Source organism: Indicator indicator, chromosome 32 (assembly GCF_027791375.1).
Source record: "Indicator indicator isolate 239-I01 chromosome 32, UM_Iind_1.1, whole genome shotgun sequence".
Taxonomy (NCBI): domain Eukaryota; kingdom Metazoa; phylum Chordata; class Aves; order Piciformes; family Indicatoridae; genus Indicator; species Indicator indicator.
This window is the reverse complement of record NC_072041.1, coordinates 8,816,161-8,837,044: the sequence shown is the minus strand read 5'-3', so window position 1 is coordinate 8,837,044 and position 20,884 is coordinate 8,816,161. Positions and strand designations below refer to the sequence as shown.

Sequence of the window (20,884 nt, the reverse complement as noted above, 5' to 3'; positions counted from 1 at the left end):
ATTTTCTTTCCAGTGTGGGTCCAAACCAGAGAAATAAATAAAACCAAAACAAAACCAGCCCCAAAAATAAAAAGAATTCTATGTAAAAGGAAAAAAAAAAAAACCTCCTGTGGCTCAGGGTGGGGGGAATGTGTCAGGTGCTCCCACAGCAGCTGTGCAGGGATAGGAGAGAGGGAAAGAGGGAGGGAAAGGGGGAGGGAGGGAAGAAGGGAGGGAAGAAAGGAGGGAGGGAAGGAGGGAGGGAAGGAGGGAGGTGAGGGAGGGAGGGAAGGAGGGATGGAGGGAAGGAGGGAGGGAGGGAAGGAAGGAGGGAGGGAAGGAAGGAAGGAGGGAGGGAAGGAAGGAAGGAGGGAGGGAAGGAGAATAGGAGGGAGGAAAGGAGAGAGAAAGGAGAGAGAAAGGAGAGAGAAAGGAGAGAGAAAGGAGAGAGAAAGGAGAGAGAAAGGAGAGAGAAAGGAGAGAGAAAGGAGAGAGAAAGGAGAGAGAAAGGAGAGAGAAAGGAGAGAGAAAGGAGAGAAAGGAGAGAGAAAGGAGAGAGAAAGGAGAGAGAAAGGAGAGAGAAAGGAGAGAGAAAGGAGAGAGAAAGGAGAGAGAAAGGAGAGAGAAAGGAGAGAGAAAGGAGAGAGAAAGGAGAGAGAAAGGAGAGAGAAAGGCGAGATGAAAAAACCTTTTTGTGTTCAGTTTTGTTGGGAGGAAAAAACAAAAAAAAAAAAAAAGGGCAGTGTTTTGGAGAGGGTTTAATATGCTCCTGGGCCTCAGTGCAATAGATACAACTACAGTGCAGGTAATGACTATACAGACGGCGTCCGACCCCCCGGGGCAAAGCTGTCGCGGCCGCTCTGGGCTCCGTCCCTCGGTACCTTGGGTGTGTGAATTGTCGCCGAGATTATTTACAGTACATCGCTCCTGGGATCAGAGGAGTGAGGGGGGAGAAACAAAAAAAAAACCCAAAAAGAAGGAAAAAAAAAAAAGGCTATAACTTAAAAGGTTTCTACTATTAACAACCATCCAACAAAAATATATATAATATAAATATCTTCCAGTCTATACACAGAGCAGGGGCGGAGGGAGCCGCCCGGTGAGGGTGTGGGGAAAGGTGGAGGGTGGTAGTGGTGGTGGTTGCAGTGGGGTGGGGTTGGGGAAGGCCAAGCTGCGCCAGGGGAGGTTTAAAAGGTTGGATCTCAGGAAATATTTTCTTCACTGGAAGGGTTCTCAAACATTGGAATGGTCTGCCCAGGGCAGTGCTGCAGTCACCATCCCTGGAGGTGGTTAAGCGGCGGCTGGGCCTGGTGCTCAGGGACATGGTTTGGTGGTGGCCTCGCGGTGCTGGGTCGAAGGTTGGACTGGAGGAGCTTGAGAGGTCTCTTCCAATCAAAGCTGTGATTCTGTGATTCAGTCCAGAGGTGGCAGCAGGGGAAGGGCTCGCTGTAGTGTGTGGGTGGAGGCAAATATTGCCGAGATATTCACCCCAAAACCAAAGGGATTGGCCCCTCCCCTCGGCTCCTCCCAGCTGCAATCCATCGACGCTTGGACCGTCCTGGGCAGCCTGCTCTAGTTGGAGATGTCCCTGTTCACTGCAGGGGGGTTGGACAAGACGACCTTTGAGGGTCCTGTCCAACCCGATGCAATCTGTGAAGCTGTGGATCCTCAGAGAGCCCCCACCCCAGCCTCGGGGGGGTGTGGAGTCAGCCAGACTGCTTTCAGAGAGAACTTGCTGGTTAAAAAGCCCCCAAGGGGCTGCTGTAGGTTTAGTCGATTTTTTAACCTGGTTTGGCTACGATTAGAACGTTAAAAAGAGCCCCCAAAAACAAAAGGATGTTCCCAGCTGGAAAGCCTTCGGGCTACAGGAGCTCTCCTTAGGGAACCTATTGCGTCGGCACGGCCCTCCTGGAGGGGGTGGTCTTGGGGGCCACCTGGGTTGGGTTTTTTCAAAACCTCTTTTGAAATCCTGGACGCGAAACCAGCTAAAAAAAAACAAACAAACAAACAAAAAAAAAAAAAAAAAAAAAACCCAACCGAAAAAGAAACCCGACAAAACAAACCCCAAAAAATAAAATAAACCCCCAAATAAAAATCTTCCTACAGGCAAAACCAAACCCAAACCCAAAAACTGTCAGAAAAGGATCAGATCGGTGAGTCTGTCCCTGCCAGGCCAGGGGGGTAAGGGGGTGCCCGGCTGGCCTGGCGCCTGTACACAGAGCGGTGGCAAGGAGAAGCCAAGGACTCAGGAGGAGGAGGAGGAGGAAGAGGAGGAGGAGGAGGGCGAGCGGCCGCAGGCAGGGCCAGCAGCAGGTCACAGCTGGGCAGGTCACACCTGGGAGTCGGCACCCAAGCTGTGGAACTCGTCTGGGGTTTTGTCGCTCTGGCTCGCGCCCCCCTGCCGGAAGCCTGAAGCGATCTCGTCGAAGGTCCGGCCCTTGGTCTCGGGCACTCTGAAGTAGGTGAAGATGAAGAAGAGGACGAGCAGCACCGTGAAGATGATGAAGACGTAGGAGCCGCAGAGTTGCTGGGGAAGAGAAGGAAAGAGGGAGTGGATGGAGGGAGATTGTGGCAGGTGTGGGATGATCTGCGACCAGGACAGGCTGAGGGAGCTGCAAGGCGTTCAGCCTGGAGAGCAGGAGGCTCTGGGGAGGCCTAAGAGCAGCCGGCCAGTACCTGAAGGGTACTACAAGAAGGATGGAGAGAGACCAGGGGCAATGGCTTCAAACTTGAGAAGGGCAGATTTAGACTGGCTAACAGCAACAAGGTCTTTACTATGAGGGTAGTAGAACATTGGAACAGGTTGCCCTGGGAGGTGGCTGAGGCCCCATCCCTGGAGATATTCAAGGTGAGGCTGGACAGGGCTCAGGGCAACCTGATCTAGTTGGGAATGCCCCTGCTGACTGCAGGGAGGTCAGACTGGATGAGCTTTGGAGGTTCCTTCTGACCTGGACCATTCTATGACTCTATGATGGAGCCTGGCTGATGGACCATGCACAGAACCACACAACCCCAGTTTGGAAGGGACCCCAAGGACCATCTGCTCAACCTGCTCTAGGTCACAGTCTAGCTGGAATGAGCTGGTCCAGAACCTTGCCAAGCTGAGTCTTAGAACTGCCCAGTGTAGGGCAATCCACCACTTTCCTTGGGAGATGATTCCAATGTCCAAGTGTTCTCATGGGGAAACATATTCCTATGGAGCCCAATGGGAATGTCCCTAACAGTGACTTGTCCCCATCACCCCTTGTCTTTGCCATGGGACTCCTTGGAAAAAGGGAGTCTCCATCCCCTTGGCAGCCACCCTTCATGTGTCTATCCTAGCACCTTGGCCCAGCAGCTGGGCCCTACTTCCTCCTCCACAGAACATCTCAGGACACATAAGCACCACGAAGATCATCCAGATCCCATCCCCATCCCTCATCACCTTCACTCAGCCGAAGCGCCTCACAGATTCACAGAATCCTGGAATGGGTTGGGTTGGAAAGGACCTTCAAGATCATCCAGCTCCAACCCCCTGCCATGGGCAGGGACACCTCCCACCAGCCCAGGCTGCTCAAGGCCTCATCCAGCCTGGCCTTGAACACCTCCAGGGAGGGGACATCCAGGGCCTCCCTGGGCAACCTGTTCCAGTCTCTCCCCACCCTCGCTGGAAATCTCAGTCCAGGTTTTAGGGCTGAGAAGCCAGAGAGAAGCCCGAGAGGCCAGGCAGCAGTGGGTGTGTGCCCAGCCTGGTGCCAGCAGGGCTCTCACCTCGATGTACTGGAAGCCCATGCCCACGATGAAGTTGGAGGTCCAGTTGGACAGCCCAGCAATGGCGAAGGCAGCAGGACGAGGGCCCTGGCTGAAGAGTTCTGCCACAATAAACCAGGGGATGGGGCCTGGCCCAATCTCAAAGAAGGCCACGAACCCGAAGATGGCCACAATGCTGAGGTAGGACATCCAGGGCATTTGGTCCTAGGCCAGGGGAGAGAGAGATCAGCTCAGCAGAGAAGGACAAAGCATTTCCCCAGCGCAGACAATGAGACTCAAGCACAGTGCTGGCAAAGGGCAGGAGATTGCTCCAGACTGGAAAATGCATTTCTGGGACCTCCAGAGAGATGTGGGCAGCAGTGACTGCTCAGCCAGCACCTCCAGGAGGACAAGTCCTTCCTCCTCTCCAACCACAGAATCACAGACTCAAACAGGTTGGAAGAGAACTCCAAGGTCATCAGGTGCAACCTCTCACCCAACCCTCACTGATCACCCAGACCATGGCACTGAGTGCCTCATTCAGGCTTTGCTTAAACACCTCCAGGGACACTGACCCCAGCCCCTCCCTGGGCAGAACATCCCAAAGGGCAATCTCTCTATCTGGGAAAAACTTCTTTCTTGCTAAGATCTCCTCCTCCCCCAAGCCACCACAGAGAGGTCAGCATGCAGGACCCCCTCCCAGGCCACCTCTCCCCACCAGCAGGCAGCACTCACCAGCAGCGTCAGGGCGATGGTCATGAGCACGGCGCACCCACCCATGCCTGCCAGGCCAATGAGGTGCAGGGTCCTGCGCCCAGCTCGTTCCACCACAAAGAGCTGGTGGAGAGAGACAAGCGTCCATCAGCACATCCCCAGCCAGGAAGAAAGCTTTCTCCTCCTCCTCCTCCTCTTCTCCACCTTCCCTGGTGGGCCAAAACTCACCGAAACAACCGTGAAAGCTGTGTTCACCACGCCAGAGCCGATGGTGGCGTAGACAGGCTGCTCCACGCCAGACTTCTTGAAGATGCTGGTGGAGTAGTAGAAGACCTACAAAAGGCAGGGATGTACCATGAGGAAAGGAGTGAGGCCTTAGAGCCAGCACAATCCGAGCTGAGTTGACCAAGCTGAGCTGTGGCATAGAATCATACAATCACAGAACTGTCAGGGTTGGAAGGGACCTCAAGGCTCATCCAGTTCCAATCCCCCTGCCATGGGCAAGGACACCTCACACCAGAGCAGGCTGGCCAGAGCCTCATCCAGCCTGGCCTTAAACACCTCCAGGGATGAGGCCTCAACCACCTCCCTGAGCAACCCATTCCAGGCTCTCACCACTCTCATGGGGAAGAACTTCTTCCTAATGTCCAATTTGAATTTCCCCACTTCTAGTTCTGCTCCATCCCCCCCGAGTCCTGTCACTCCCTGACACCCTCAAAAGTCCCTCCCCAGCTTTCTTGTAGCCCCCTGCAGATACTGAAAGGCCACAATGAGGTCTCATCAAAGCCTTCTCTTCTCCAGACTGAACAAACCCAACTCTCTCAGCCTGTCCTCATAGCAGAGGAGAGGCACCCAGGTGCCCACTGGAACTCACGGCGTTGATCCCCGAGAGCTGCTGGGAGAGCTGCAGGATGATGGCGATGATGATGGGCTGGCGGTACATGGGCGAGCGGAACAGCTCCATGATGGTCACCTTCTTCTCCCTCATCATTTGCCGGCTCTCCTCCTTCATCTCCTGCAGGTCGCTGCTGACATCTGTCGTGCCCCGCAGCTTCTTGAGGACTAAGGGGCGGAGGTGGGAGTCAGGAGCAGCCAAGGGCCCTGCTGCAGGGGGGGTGGGAGGACGGGCAGGGGGCACTGACCGCTCTTGGCTTTGTTCTCCTCGTTGCGGTTGATGAGCAGGAAGCGAGGGCTCTCGGGGGCGAAGGGCAGGATGATGCACTGCAGCAGGGCAGGCACGAAGATGAAGCCCAGCAGCAGTGGCCAGAGCGAGTCGTTTCCCATGATCAAGTCCAAACCAAACACCTGCGGACAAGAGGGCTTTGGGTCACCCTTGCCCAGCTCCAGCTGGACCCAGCCCTGCTGCTCCTGGCTGCACTGCAGGTTTGGGGACCCACCAGAGGCTCACGGACAGCTGCCTTGCTTCCCAGAATCACAGAATTATTGAGGCTGGAAAAGACCTCTGAGATCATCCAGTCCAGCCTATGACCTAACACCACCACATCAGCTAAACCCTGCCACCAAGTGCCACATTCAAGCTTTTCTTAAAGACCTCCAGGGATGGCCACTCCACCACCCCCCAGTGCCTTTCTGTGAGGAATTGCTTCCTAACATCTAACCTAAACCTCTCCTGGTGCAGCTTCAGGCCATGCCCTCTTGTCCTGTCACAAGTTGCCTGGGAGAAGAGCCTGACCCCCACCTGACGACAACTTCCTTTTAGGTAGCTGTAGAGAGTGATAATGTCCCCGCTAAGTCTCCTCTTCTCCAGGCTGAACACCCTCAGGTCGTTGAACAACTTCCAAGTGACCAACAGGCTGCTCACCCCAACCCTGAAGACCCCACAGCATCCCTGCTCCTGCTGAGCTCCATGCCTACCCCTCCAGCCCCAGCTGCACCTGAAGAGCTGTGCAGATCCCTGTGTGCTCCTGCACTAACCCCATCCCCTGGTGACCACCCCCACCAAAGCTGGGGGCACAGCCCCACTGCCGCCTCTCCAGCACTGACCTGTGCGATGAGGATGCCCAAGACAATGCCCAGCTGGTGGAAGGTCCCCAGGGCACCCCGCAGCGCGGTGGGCGACACCTCGCCCACGTACATGGGCACGAAGCCGGTGGTGAGGCCGGAGTAGAGGCCGATGACGAAGCGGCCGAGGATGAGCATCTCGAAGGAGAAAGCCATCTTGGAGAAGCCCATCAGGACAGCGGCCAGGAAGGCGAGGATGTTGGACATCAGCATGGAGTTGCGCCTGCAGAGGGAAGGGAGGAGGGGGAGGAGGACCGCAGGCATCAGCGAGACTGAAGGGAAGAACCTAAACATCTGCCTGTGGCAGGAGAAGAGGTGCCCCAAGTCGCCCCCTCTGGGGTGCCAGGGTGGGGCGAGGCTGCACAGCCCTGCTGCTGCAGGCCAGCAGCGTGGTGCTCACCGTCCAAAGCGGTTGACAAAGAGCCCGACGGAGAAGGAGCCAATCATGCCCCCCACGGAGAAGATGGCGACAGAGAGGGACCAGAGCGTGGTGAGGGTGGCAGAGCTGATGGGCTCCTCGTATCGGTACAGCCACGTGTGGTTGTAGAAGTCCTCAATCACCTGCAGGAGAGGGAGGAGGAACAAAGCCGTGGGTGGACTCCAGCCTGGTTCCCTCTGTGGCACCGCCGGTGCCCTCCCGCTGCCCGCCCGCTGCCCGCCCGCGCCGCTCACAAGGGGATGCGTCACGGCCCGGGAGCCGCCCGGCCGCTGGCACAGCTCCAGCCCAGGGAGGAAACCTGCTGGGATGCGCCAGGGAAATGCAGCCGGACGAGTTCTGCCCTCGCCCTGCCCAGGGAGCTCGGCGCTGAAAAACACCTCCCTGGCCAGGCTGGGTGGCCGTGGGGAGGTCAGGCTGCACCCCGGGGCATGGCAGGTGGAGAGGGAGCAGCAACACGGGGCAGGAGAGAGGGCAGAGCTGCAGGAGGAAGGTGAGGAAAGCAACGAAGCCTTTGACCAGAGCTTGCAGTGACAGGAGGAGGGGGAATGGATGGAAGCTGGAAGAGGGGAGATAGAGACTGGAGATAAGGAAAAAATTCTCTAGAGTGAGGGTGGTTGGGCTCTGCGGTTTCTCTTGAGTCCTAAAACCTGGACTGAGATTTCCAGTGAGGGTGGAGAGAGACTGGAGCAGGTTGCCCAGGGAGGCTGTGGTTGCCCCTGCCTGGAGGTGCTCAAGGCCAGGCTGGATGAGGTTTTGAGCAAGCTGTGCTGGTGGGAGTGTCCCTGCCCATGGCAGGGGGTTGGAACTGGATGAGCTTTGAGGTCCCTTCCAACCCAACCCATTCTGTGATTCTATGAACAGGGTCAGCAGGGCAGCTGCCAGCTCCCTGGGCACTCCCTAGAGCTTCAATTCATAGATGCACAGAATCCTAGAACAGAGCATCTCACTCCAGCCCCCTGCCATGGGCAAGGCCCCCCGCCCCCCAGCCCAGCTTGCTCAGGGCCTCATCCAGCCTGGCCTTCAACACCTCCAGGGAGAAGACATCCACAGCCTCCCTGGGCAACCTGTTCCAGTGTCTCTCCACCCTCACTCTCAAGAATTTCTTCCTCATCTCCAGTCTCAATCTCCCCTCCTCCAGCTTCAACCCATTTCAAGGGCTTTCCTGTGCTGTGTCCACAGTGCAACCCTTCTGCTGGAACTCTGCAGTGGGACCATTCAAGGCAGGCCCTGGCCCTTCACAGAACATCTCTTTCGATACAGTTTGGTTATTTTTAGAGCCAAACCCTGCTGAAAGCTTCAAGTCAAGTCACTTACAAGTGACCCACACCCAAACCAAAAATGCAGCAGGCTCCAAAACCACTCAGCCAAGCCTGACTGAACCTGTGGAGGCTTCCTGCACTCAGGGGAAGCTCAAGTGGCCCCAAGCCCTGGCTGCTCTGGAGGGTTACACACACACCCAGCCCCCTGCCAGGCACTGGCACAGCCACACTTCACTGTCTGCTCTCCCTATGGCTTTGAGCATGAACAGGAGCCCCTGGCATGGGCAGGGTGAGAAATGTCCCCTGTGCCCTGCTAGGAACCTCAGGGATTCACAGATTGCAGCAGGTTGTTAGGGACCCTCAAAGGTCATCTTGTCAGCAGGGACACCTCCAGCTGGATCAGGCTGCTCAGGGCCATATCCAGTCTGATTTTGAATGGGATGGGATGGGATTGCTTTTTATGTTGCTTCTTCCACAAAGCCCCTGATGGTTTCATCAGGACTTCAGGACTGAAGAGATTTTGTTTGCCCCCTGCTTCACCTGGAGGTTTGGATGCTCTGGGACAGGCTGGAAGGGACCTCTGGAGACCATCAAGTCCAATCCCCCTGCCAGAACAGAGTCACCTAGAGCAGGTTGCACAGGATGGTGTCCAGACAGAGTTTGAATCACTCCAGGGATGGAGACTCCACCACCTCTCTGGGCAGCCTGCTGCAGTGCTCCAGCACCCTTCACATAAAGTTCCTCCTCATGTTCAGGAGGAGCATCTCATGTTCCAGCCTGTGCCTGATACCCTTTGTCCTGTCCTGGGTACCACTGACAAAAGCCTGGCCCCATCCTCCTGCCACCCACCCCTGAAGTATTGATCAGCACTGATGAGATCCCCCTCAGACTGCTCTTCTCTAGGCTAAAAAGCCTCAAGTCCCTCAACCTTTCTTCTCAAGAGCTGTTCCAGGCCCCTCAGCATCTTCACTGCCCTTTGCTGTGCCCTCTCCAGCAGTTCCCTGCCCTTCTTGAACTGGGGAGCCCAGAACTGGACCCAATACTCCAGATGAGGAGGCCTCACCAGGGCAGGTTCTGTGATTCCCCTTTTCCTGACATCCCCAAAATAATAATAATTATTATTATTGTTAGAGCCCAGGCCCAGCTCAGGCTGTCAGGGTGGGGAAGCAGTTCCCTGCACACACTCCACCAAACCTCACGGAGCTCCAAATTCCTTCCTGCTTTCCCCAAAGCCTTGAAGCAGAGAAAAAAGAAGCCAAGTGACAACAGCTGCCCCAGTGCTGGCTGAGTGATGCCAGGCTGCTGTGCTCTGGCTGATCCAAAAATAACACCCCCCAGCCCCTCCCCCCAGCCCCTCCCCTGCTGCAGGCTGGCTCCTGGGAAAGCAGGAGATGGAAATGTGAATTTAAAGGGAGAAACATGCAAAAAGAGAATGCTCTTTTCCCAAAGCTGGGAGGTTTTCCCTCATTTCATTTCAGCTAAGTATCTTCTACCTACCCTTGCCCGGTTTTAGGCTGTCCCCTCCCCAAATCTCCTCTGCCAACACCCCACAAGCACCCCACAAGCACCCAGTCACTGTCTGAGCAGCAGGCAGGACCACAAAGCTGGACTCAGCCCCCAAGAGAAGCCTTCCTGTGGGGCCAGCAAACCCTGAAACCAGGGAATGATGCACCCCAATCCTGCGCCCACAGGGATTCCAGTCCTGCACCCCTTGCATCCCCCCATGCATCCCTATGCCCACCCCAATGCATCTCCATCCTGCACCCCAATCCCAATGCATCCCAGCCTTGTGCCCTGACATACTTGGATGCACCCTCACCCCAATCCATCCCCATCCTGCATCCCAGTTTACCTGATGCATCCTCATCCTGCACTCCAATGCATCCCCATCCTGTGCCCCAATGTATCCCAGTCCCAATGCATCCCCATCCTTTGCCCCAGTGCATCCTGATGGATCCCAATCCCACACCCTGATGCATCCTAGTCCCAATGCATCCCCATCCTGTACCCCAAGGCATCCCAGTCCCAACCCTGTGCCCCAATTTATCCTGATGCATCTCCATCCCAGCCCTGCTCACTGATGCATCCCCATCCTGCACCCCAGTGCATCTCCACACCAAAGCATCCCAAATCCCAGCACATCCCCATCCATCAAGGTGGGATGAACCCCCATGCCCAGAGCATCCCCTCCCAGGCCCACACAACTCACCCTGCCTCCCCCTCCTGCCCCCCAGCATCCCCAAAACCTTCACTCATCAGCTCTGTGCCCCCAGTGCAGCCCCACCACTGGGGGACTCCCCCTGAGACAGCCCAGCCCAGGGTCCCAGCAGGGGAGCCCCAAAACACATGGGGGGAACTGAGGCAGCACCCCTGGGGGAGGTCTTGCCTTGCAGGGGGTCTGCAGGAACTGGAGCTGAGTGCCAAGGGTGCCCATGGCACCCATAGCAGCATCTCAGGGGACAGGAGGGGAGGGAGCCCTTCAGCCAAAGGGACTGAGGCAGTGTGCTCAGGCTGGGATCATCACAGACTGCTTTGGGTGGGAAGGGACCATTAGAGCTCAACCAGTCCAGTCCCCTGCACTCAGCAGGAACATCCCCAACCAGAGCAGGTTGCTCACAGCCCCAGACCACCTCACCTGGAATGGTGCCAGCCATGGGGCAGCTCTCACCTCTCTGGGCAGCCTGGGCCAGGCTCTCACCACCCTCAGGGTCAAACATTTCTCCCTTCTTTCCACTCTCAATCTCTCCCTTTTAGCTTCAAACCATCCCTCCTTGTCCTGTCACATCAGGCCCTGCCCAAAAGTCTGTCCCCAGCTTTCTGCTCAGCCTCTTGAAGCACTGCAAGGCCACCAGAAGGTCTCCCTGGAGCCTTCTCTTCTCCAGGCTGAACAACCCCAGCTCTCCCAGCCTGGCCTCACAGCAGAGGGTCCCTGCCCTCAGACCATGTCTGTGTCCCTCCTCTGGCCCTGGTCCAACAGGTCCAAGGCTGTCACCTGCTGAGGAGCCCAGAGCTGGAAGATTGGCATTGCAGAGCACCCTGCTGGGTTGGAGCTCAGGGCAGAACGAGGCTGGGTGCCAGAGCAGCTCCTTGGCACTTTCCAGGCATTTCCCAGCTCTCCAACACTGCTCCCAACTCCAGAGCAGAACTTTCACCACCAGCCCAGCACAGATGGGCCCAGGGGAAGGTGATCAGGGTTGGGTGTTTCAGGCAGGACAACACCTTGGGCACCATGGCCACAAGCACTGTGAGTGCTGGGCAGGAGCTGCAGCCTCCAGCTGCCTGAGATCCTGCCCCAGCCACGCACTGTGGTTAAACACAACTCCACCAACACCCCCAACAAAGGCACTCTGGGTCCTTTTTGCTTTTTCCTGGGGTCTGCAAAGTTTCTGCAGGAGGTGTTCTCACCCACAAGGAGTTTTTTCAGTGCTCAAGGCGAGATTTTGCAGCCTAAATATTATGGGATTAATAATCTCCCAGCACGTTAATTACATGGGAGGGGTTCACCAGAGGCTGGGGTGAAGCTCAGGGACAGGTTTGGACCCCAGGTTATTCCTCTGATGCCTTCCCTGGCAGTGGAGTTTTGCCCTGGGTATGGCACAGCCACCAGCTTCCTCTCATTCAATCACTTGATGCAAGGGAAAAAAGCCCAACCCCCACCTGGCTCCAGCCTCCTCTCAGGGAGCTGGAGAGAGCAATGAGTTCTCTCCTCAGCCTCCTCTTCTCCAGGCTCAACACCCCCAGCCCCCTCAGCTGCTCCTCCCCAGCCCTGTCCTCCAGACCCTTCCCCAGCTTTGTTAGCCCTTCTCTGGATCTCCCAGCTGACATTCCCAAGCTTTAAACACCTCCCAGCACCAGGTGAAGAGGGGAAAATCAAGTCTGGGACAGGTCAAGTTTCTGTAGGCTCCCACCTAGCCACCAGCCACTGGAGGGTCCTGACACTGTACTGGGGAAGGAGCAAACACCTCCTGCTCTCCATCCCACTTCTGCAGCCAGGCCTCCCTCCCTTAGGATGCAAAGCTCCCATCCGAGCTGCCATTCCCCCCCCTACACTTCCAGACAACCCAAGCCCTAATTAACTGCCAGACCTTCCCCTAATTAACTTCGCTCAAAGCCAAGGTCCCACCCGCAGAGCATCCTGCAGGCGTTCCTGGGATTCTTATTCCCAGCACTCAAGGGCCCAAGCCAGGAGGAAACTTAATTCTCCCGGGAAGGCAGGAGCTAAACAACTGCCTGACAAATCCCATTACAGGCAGTAAGCTGCCTAGTGGGATGTACTATTTTAGCCAAGCAGGGGGGAAGGGGGCTGGTTTGGGGGCAAGGGGCTGGTTTGGGGGCAAGGGGCTGGCTTGGGAGCAGGGGGCTGGCTTGGGAGCAGGGGGCTGGCTAGGGGCAGGGGGCTGGTTTGGAGCAGGGGGCTGGTTTGGGGGCTGGGGGTGGTTTTGGAGCAGGGGGCGGTTTTGGAGCAGGGGGCTGGTTTGGGGGCAGGGGGCTGGCTTGGGAGCAGGGGGCTGGTTCTGGAGCAGGGGGCTGGCTTGGGAGCAGGGGGCTGGTTCTGGAGCAGGGGGCTGGCTTGGGAGCAGGGGGCTGGTTCTGGGGCAGGGGGCTGGTTTGGGGGCAGGGGGCTGGTTCTGGAGCAGGGGGCTGGTTTGGGGGCAGGGGGCTGGTTTGGGGGAAGGGGGTGGTTATGGGGCAGAGGGCTGGTTTGGGGGCAGAGGAGTGGTTATGGGGCAGGAGGTGTTTTGGGGGCAGGGGGCTGGTTTTGGGGGCAGGGGGCTGGTTTGGAGGCAAGGGGGTGGTTATGGGGCAGAGGGCTGGTCTGGGGGCAGGGGGTGGCTCTGGGGTAGGGGGCTGGATTTGGGGCAGGGGGTAGTTTTGGGGCAGGGGGCTGGTTGGGGGCAGTAGGCTGATTTGGGGGCAAGGGGCTGGTTTGGGGGCAGGGGGGTGGTTTGGGAGCAGGGGGCTGGCTAGGGGCAGGGGGCTGGTTTGGAGCAGGGGGCTGGTTTGGAGCAGGGGGCTGGTTTGGGGGCTGGGGGTGGTTTTGGAGCAGGGGGCGGTTTTGGAGCAGGGGGCTGGTTTGGGGGCAGGGGGCTGGCTTGGGAGCAGGGGGCTGGCTTGGGAGCAGGGGGCTGGTTCTGGGGCAGGGGGCTGGTTCGGGGGCAGGGGGCTGGTTCGGGGGCAGGGGGCTGGTTTGGGGGCAGGGGGCTGGTTCTGGAGCAGGGGGCTGGTTCGGGGGCAGGGGGCTGGTTTGGGGGCAGGGGGTGCTCACCTTCTGGGGGGCGTTGATGACGCCGGTGTTGTAGCCAAACTGCAGCGAGCCCAGCACCGCTCCTCCCACAGCGAGCATCAGGCGAGCCGTCATCTGCAGCAGGGCACAGCAGAAGGGGGTCAGCTTTGGGGTCCCAGCTCTGCACCCCTTCAAACACCCTTCCCCTGCTCCCCCCAGAAGTCCCCCACCAAGGGCTACCCAGGAAGTGCAAGAATCATAGAACGCCAGGTTGGAAAGGGGATCCCCAAGGATCATCTGGTCCAAGGCTGTGAGGTGATGGTTGCAAGGAGCCTGCCCAGCACCCTGGCAAGCTGAGGCTTAAAGCTGTTTGGGGTAGGGGAATCCACCACTGCCCTTGGGAGATGAGAGAATCACAGAATCATGGAATTGTTTCCTTTGGAAAAAGCCTCTAAGATCATCCAGTCCAACCAGCAAACCAATGGCCACCTCCATGGCCACCAAACCCTGGCCCCAAGTGCCATGGCCACAGGTTTCTGGAACACCTCCAGGGATGGGGACTCCACCACCTCCCTGGGCAGCCTGTGCCAGTGCCTGAGCACTCTTGCAGCAAAGAAATTGTTCCTCATGTCCAACCTAACCCTCCCCCAGCACAATTTCAGGCATTTCCTCTTGTCCTGTCACTTGCTACTAGGGAAAGGAGCCCAACCCCCACCTCACTTCAGCCTCCTCCTCTCCAGACTAAACACCCCCAAGTCCCTCAGCTGCTCCTCCCCAGCCCTGTTCTCCAGACCCTTCCCCAGCTCTGTTGCCTTTCTCTGGACCTGCTCCAGCCTCTCCATGTCCTTATGGGAGGGACCCAAAACTGACCCCAGGATTGGAGGTCTGGTCTCAGCAGTGGCCAGCACAAGGAATTACTCCACCGTCTGTCTGTCCTCATGGTGAGAAAAGAGGAGAGGTGCTGCCAAGGTGCTGAGCGCAACTCTCCCAGGATAACAGAGTGGCATCCACGTGGGCCAAGGGAAAAAAATCATCCCAAAAAACACAGGTTTGGCCTTACCAAAAAAAAAAAAAAAAAAAAAAAAAAAAAAAAAAAAAAAAAAAAAAAAAAAAAAAAAAAAAAAGTTAACGATTGCTGTTTGGGGATTCCAGGAATTTGGTGCCTCCGGCCCGGGGCCAGGAGGGTTATCTGGGCTCACAGGACCTCCTGGGAAGGCTCCACGTGACAGGCGGGCAGCCTGCCAGCCGGAGATGCTGCCGGGGCCACGCCGTGATGGTGATGGCACCGGGCGGGCATGGTCCCGCGGCGTGGGGACCCCCCCGGCCGAACGGCGCTCACGAAGCGGCCGCACCGCCGCTTAATTAACAGTCGCTGAGCAAGAGCCCTGCTGCTTGGCAAAGCCTTCGCCGCCTCCTCTTCTTCCTCCCGGCTCCAGCCGCAGCCACAATCGGAGCCTTGTTGGGGAGCAGGGTCAGGGCAGGCCAGGGCTGGGCCACCTTCGTTAACGGCCCAATTATCCCGGGCAGGAGATTTTCCCAGCCGCTCAGCTCCGAGCACCAGGATCCGACATTCCCGGCTAAGCAGCTTTGGGATGATCCACGTGAAATGGATAAGCCCCTTAATTTCAGGGGAAGGGGAGGGGGGACTGGGCTCTCTTTGGTTACCCTGAGTACCAAGGATGCTCCTGTGGCATCGTGGGTTAACATTCCCAAGGGATTGGGGCCACAGAAATCAGGAGGATGCCAACAAATTGTTCATTTTCTTAAGACATATTTCTTTTTTTTGGAGTAAATAATATAAATAGAGCAAGCTCCCTGACCTCACTGGCCGCACCACCTAACCTTCCCCCCCCCGCCCCGCGCCTCGAGTTTGCCGGGAAAAAGCAGCAGGGAATAAAGCCAGGCCCATTAATGAAGCTCATTAATTAGGCTTGGCCCCAACACAACTAATCAGGGAGGGTTTGGCACTTGGGGCTGTTCAGTGCTTCGCTAGCAACCCACCCTGAGAAGTGAATGCCCCAACTTAGGAGGGCAGAAAGGGGCTGAGAAGTTGGTGGCAGCCCAGAAAAACATGGAAAAAGCTCCCCCTCCAAAAAAATTCCAAAATATTTGCTCCCCCCCAAAAAAAATAAATCCCCAAATCCCCACTCCAGCCTCAGCCATCCACTCACTGCTTCGCGGGCGGCACAGGGAATGCCCAAAGCAACCTCAAAGGAGTCACAGAAGTGAGGGAGGGTTGGTCTGGGGGTGCTCTGGGGGAATTTTGGGGGCGTTTAAGGGGTTTAGAGAGGGGTTCGTTGCTTTGCTTTGGGGGGGGGGGTTGTTCCTCACTTTCTGAGGGCTACCTCTCAATTTTGGGGCCATCTCTTGCTTTTTAGGAGCTAACCTTCACTTTTTGGGGGTAACCTTTCCCTTTTGAGGAGCTACCCTTTGCCTTTTGGGGGGGGTCTTCTCTTTTGCTTCTCAGAGGCTACCCCTCACATTTTGGGGGCCATCTCTCACTTTTGGGGGGATGATTCCTCACTTCTCCAGAGCCACTCTTCATTTTATAGGGTGCATCTCTTGCTTCTTGAGGGCTACTTTTCACTTTTGGGGGGCTACCCTTTGGATTTTGGGGGAGCCCTCTCTTGCTTTTTAGAGGCCCCCCTCACTTTTGGGGGCCATGTATCACTTTCTGAGAACTACTCCTCACTTCTTGGGAACCACCTCTCACTTTTTAGGGGCCAACCTTCTTTTTGGGGGGCTATCCTTTGGTTTTATGGGAGACCTCACTTGCTTTTTTAGAGGCCCCCCCCTCATTTTGGGGGGGCCATACATCACTTTCTGGGAACTATTTCTCACTTCTTGGGTGCAATCTCTTACCTTTTACGGGCTACCTTTTTTTTTTTTTAAGGCCATCTCTCCCTTCTTGAGAGCTACCTTTTACTTTTTGGGAGTCATTTCTCCCTTTTGAGGGGCTACCCTTCATTTTTTAAGGACCATCTCTCCCTTCTTGAGGGCTACCTTTTACTTTTTGGGAGCCATCTCTCACTTTTAGGGGCTACCCTTCATTTTTTAAGGACCATGTTTCACTTCTTGAAGACCACCTCTCCCTTCTTGAGAGCTACCATTTACTTTTTGAGGGCCATTTCTCCCTTTTTAGGGACTACCTTTCATTTCTTAAGAGCCATCTCTCCCTCTTGAAGACCATCTCTCACTTATTGAGGTCTACCCTTTACTTTTTGGGACTCATTCTCAGTTTTTGAGGGCCATCTCTAACTTTCTAGGGGCAACCCTTCATTTTTTAAGGGCCATGTCTCACTTCTTGAGGGCTACCTTTTACTCTTTAGGAGTCATTCTCAGTTTTTAGGGCCTACCCTTCTTTGTTTAAAGGCCACCTCTCACTTCTTGAGGGCTACCTTCTATTTTTGGGGAATCAGCCTCAGTTTTTGGGAGCCATTCTCAGTTTTTGGGAGCCATTCTCAGTTTTTGGGAGCCATTCTCAGTTTTTGGGAGCCATTCTCAGTTTTTGGGAGCCATTCTCAGTTTTTGGGAGCCATTCTCAGTTTTTGGGAGCCATTCTCAGTTTTTGGGAGCCATTCTCAGTTTTTGGGAGCCATTCTCAGTTTTTGGGAGCCATTCTCAGTTTTTAGGAGCCATTCTCAGTTTTTAGGAGCCATCTCTCACTTTCTAGAGGCAACCCTTCTTTTTTTAAGGGCCACCCCTCACTTCTTGAGGGATGCCCTTTACATTTTGGGAGCCACTCTCAGTTTTGGGGGGCCATCTCTCACTCTTTAGTGACCACCCTTCCCTTCTTGGGGTAGCAACTTGGACTGCACAGGGCTGCATGCCAGCTCACAGGGTGCCCCGGCACAGCAAGGGCAGGTGAGTCACAGCAGCTCCGTGCCACAGCAGCGATGAGGATGCATCACAGTGCTGAACTTTGCTCCAGGAAGGTGACACCTCTTCAACACCAGCCCCAACCACACCAAGAATTATTCAGAATCAAAGGCACTTCAGCAATTTTAACTTCCGGTAGGGGAGGAAGAAACAAAAAACAAGAACAAACAAACAAACAACAACAAACCAAACCCAAACTTAAATGTTGGACCTTCAGCAAAAATCTGTTGTATTTTTTAACTGAGCTCCAGCCTCTCAAAGAGGTGCCAGGATGGGGCTGGTGGTGTTTTTTGGAGGCTCTCCCCAGGCAGGGTCACTGTGAGTCAGCTCCTCCTGCTTGCTCCAAGCTTCCCAGTTCCAAACACGCTGCCTGGCCTGATCCAGGAGCCTTTCGGCTTGAACCTCACCATTAAAGGAGAGGCTTAAGATGAAGAGTTAGGGGGGAAAAAAATTTAGTAATAAACTTTAAGGGCCAGGCTTGGATGGGAAACTCCTGCAAAGCCAGGCATGGGGTGGCTTGGCAGAGCAGGGAGGGGGGGGGAACTGCTTGCAGAAAACAGCAACTTTATTTGGAGTTTAGGGAGAAAAAAAAAACCCAAAACACAACACCCAACACACAAACCCAGCAGAGTTCCACGTCTCACTCTTGTGCAATAAAGTCATTTACAGCCCAGACACATCCAACACTGCTGCCTTTTCTCCTTCTACCTTAGGAGAAAGGTGAGTGTGGCACTTCCAATTTTAATAAATTTGTGTTTTGGTTAGGGTTTGGGTTTCTTTTTGGGGTTGCTTCCTGCTTCCTTTGTCACTCAAAAGCAGAAGCTCAGAGGGTGACAGCAGCCTCCCCCATAAAACCAGAGCAGGCTGCACTTGGCTTTGCAACTTTTTCCCACCCTCCAAACCCCCTCTCCAGGCACAGAGGGAGTTGGGGATGCTGCCTGCTGGTGGAACAAGGAAATGAATAATCACTCGAAAAGCCAAAATAATACTAACAGAGCATCCCAAGAGGGAATATCACTGGAAAAAAAAAAATCCCACGTTTAAAAACATTCCTTAAAAATCACCCACGAGGCTTTAACTACCATCGGGGCAGGGAGGAAAGAGGTGATTGAAGCGATCCCATCCAGGGGGATGGAAGGGAATTGCAAGGAAGTTGGGAGCAGCCCTGCAGCATCCCCGCACGCTTGTTTGCACGCTCGCCGGAGTGCAGATAACCGGATCCGGCCCCGGCCCGGGCTAACTCTGCTGGCACGCTGGCTCCCAGCCCAGGAAAAACTTACGTACCCACCGAGGGCCGGGTAAAAGCTGCTCCCAAACCAGGGTGCCGGCTTTCACCAACACTGCGGGGGGTTTCGTGCACCAGAGATGGGGGGGAACAGCAGCGCAGCTGCTGTTCCCCCCCATCTCTGGTGCACGAAACCCCCCGCAGTGTTGGCGAAGGGGAGAGTCATTGGCATGGCAGAAAGCTGGCAGGGAAGGGAAGCGCAGTCGGAGCAGTGTTAGTTGATTGTGTGATTTTTTTTTTCCCCCCCCTCTTCACCCCCCCTCCCTTTCTTTCTTAAAGGTCAGCTGGGGACGGCGACACGATTCCCTCCGAGTTTTGCAACCGCAGGAGCGTCTGCGACGAGCCCGGGAGATGTTTTCGCATGCAAAAAGCTTGGAGAAGCCCAAGCTCCGTGGGCAGGCAAGCACGGCCCGCTTCCCAATATTAAATATTCCATTTGAGGGTGGAAGGCTGAGCCCGTCCCCCCCCCAAGCATCCCCCACCTTCAATAAAATAAACCTTCCCCTCCCCACCTCTCTTCCCTGCCTCCCAAAAAAATCCTCTCTGGGTTGCCATAACCTCCCATGAGAACACAGCAAATTGCTCCCGCGATTAATTACCTACTGGGGGAGGTTGTAAAAATAAAATTAATCGTTTCCAACCGGAGCAGTGATTAAGACGGCAAGAGAGTGAGGGTGAGCATCCCCTGGCTGCATTTGGGCAGCGGGGAGAGCAAGCTCCGGGGGCTGGCATCGCATTTCTCGGGGGGGGGTGGTTTAAAGCAAAGCAAATTTCGGCTGCTGCCGTTCTTCGCCCCCATCACAGCGCTGCCGGCCGGCACGTTCCCTGCTTCCCAACCCCACACCTCAGCCCCGAAACCACCCCACCGGGGGCAGGGCCAGCTGTGGGGAAGGGAAAACAGCAGCAAAATCCTTCCAGCTCATCCTCCAAACCTTGGTGTGGTTGATGGGGAGGGGGGCGGAGGGAATGGGGAGTTGCTTGCTGGGGAGAGAGAACCAAGAGGAGTCGTTGCGGTGACATCTTTAATGCGAATGAAAATTCGTCTTTTTTTGGTGTCTTAGATGTCGCCCGGCGCTGCCACCGAGCAAGTTTTGTTATTCCCAATCCTGGAAAAACCAAAACAACCTTAAACAGAACCCAAAATGCTCCCTAGAAGATTTTGGAGGGGGTGGGCAGCACCCGGAGGTGAGGCCGGACAGCAGAGCCGGGGCTCTAACGTTAATGACCCTACCGCAATTAATTCACTTTTCTTATTTAGGGCCTGACATCGCCTTGCCTTAAACCATCACCCCCTCGACATTCTAAACCAATTTATTTCGGAGGGGGGATGGGGGGCGAGGGAGTAGAGTGTTGTGGTGTGGGGAGGACTCGGCGGCTGCCAAACGAGTTTGTGGCATTTAACAACTCCGTTTTCGGGGGGAAACAGACAGGAATTGGGTCAAACCACTGCGAAGTGGTCAAGCCACGGGGTGACCCAACACGGCCGGGGGGTAGGGGTGGAGGGTCTCAGGGGTCTCCCCCTCCACAACAGTGTCACCCGGGCCCTGCACGCCTCAAAGGCCAGCTCAATACTTTGAGGCTTTGGGGGCCTGGCTGCCTCTTCCTCACCCCCAAAATGGGCCCAAAAGTGCCCTTTTTTGGCTCTTCAATGATCTTAAAAGTTTTCCAAGCGAAACTATTCCGATTCTAGGATTTTCGCGCCTCCACAAGGTTTTTCTTTACCCCCGAACTCCGTGGCGGGCACGCCGGAGCTGCGGGCTGCGCTGCGCTGCCCTGGGCCGTTTCGCTTCTGTTTTGAGACATTTTGTTCCCCAAGGATCGCACATTTCGCGCGGCGGCTCGGCCGGCTGGACCGCCCGGCGCGTTCGCGGCGCGGTGCGGGCTGCCCCCGGCGGCTCGGCGAGCCCAAACACCTCCCGGTGCTCGTCTCCCCCCTCCTCTCCGCCAGATCGCCCGTTGTGTAACGCGTTGTAGGGTGGGGGGGGAGGAAGCGGGAAGAAGCGGGAAGGGGCCGGCGGGAGATTCTCCCGGGCGCGACTGTGGCTCACCTTGCTGCCGGTCTCCATGGCGGCCCCGGGACGGCGGCGGGGCGGCGGGGCCGGTGCTGGCGGCGGGCCGGGGCCGGCGGGAGCGGCGGAGCGGCGCGCAGCGGAGCAGAGCGGTAGCGCGCGGCCGCGGCGGGGGCATTGAAGCGGCTTAAGAGCGCGGGGCTGAGCTGGGGGCGCGCGGCGGCGCCCATTGGGCGGTGCGGGGGAGGGGGCGGGGCCAGCAGAGAGGCGGGGCGAGGGCGGGAGCCGGAGGAAGGAGGAGGTCGGGGGGGTGGGAGGCGGTGAGAGCGTGCGGGGCTGCACGTG

At 56.4% G+C, this 20,884-nt stretch overlaps 1 protein-coding gene across 2 annotated transcripts; it reads right to left on the bottom strand.

Annotated features, from left to right (window-relative positions):
• Window positions 1-2,016: 2,016 nt before the first annotated feature.
• On the bottom strand, window positions 2,017-20,596 carry SLC2A1 (solute carrier family 2 member 1). Of its 2 annotated transcripts, none has more exons than XM_054395006.1 (10): window positions 20,579-20,596; window positions 13,409-13,501; window positions 6,845-7,005; window positions 6,427-6,667; window positions 5,565-5,727; window positions 5,297-5,484; window positions 4,651-4,755; window positions 4,444-4,545; window positions 3,730-3,933; window positions 2,017-2,506 (listed from the first exon to the last, which is right to left on the bottom strand). In XM_054395006.1, exons 1-10 carry the CDS (start codon window positions 20,594-20,596, stop codon window positions 2,309-2,311), a joined length of 1,473 nt encoding a protein of 490 aa, XP_054250981.1. In that variant the 3' UTR covers window positions 2,017-2,308. The 2 variants fall into 2 exon arrangements, with proteins under 2 accessions (XP_054250981.1, XP_054250980.1); XM_054395005.1 differs by lacking the exon at window positions 20,579-20,596 and adding an exon at window positions 14,237-14,348.
• Between the last annotated feature and the right edge of the window lie 288 nt (window positions 20,597-20,884).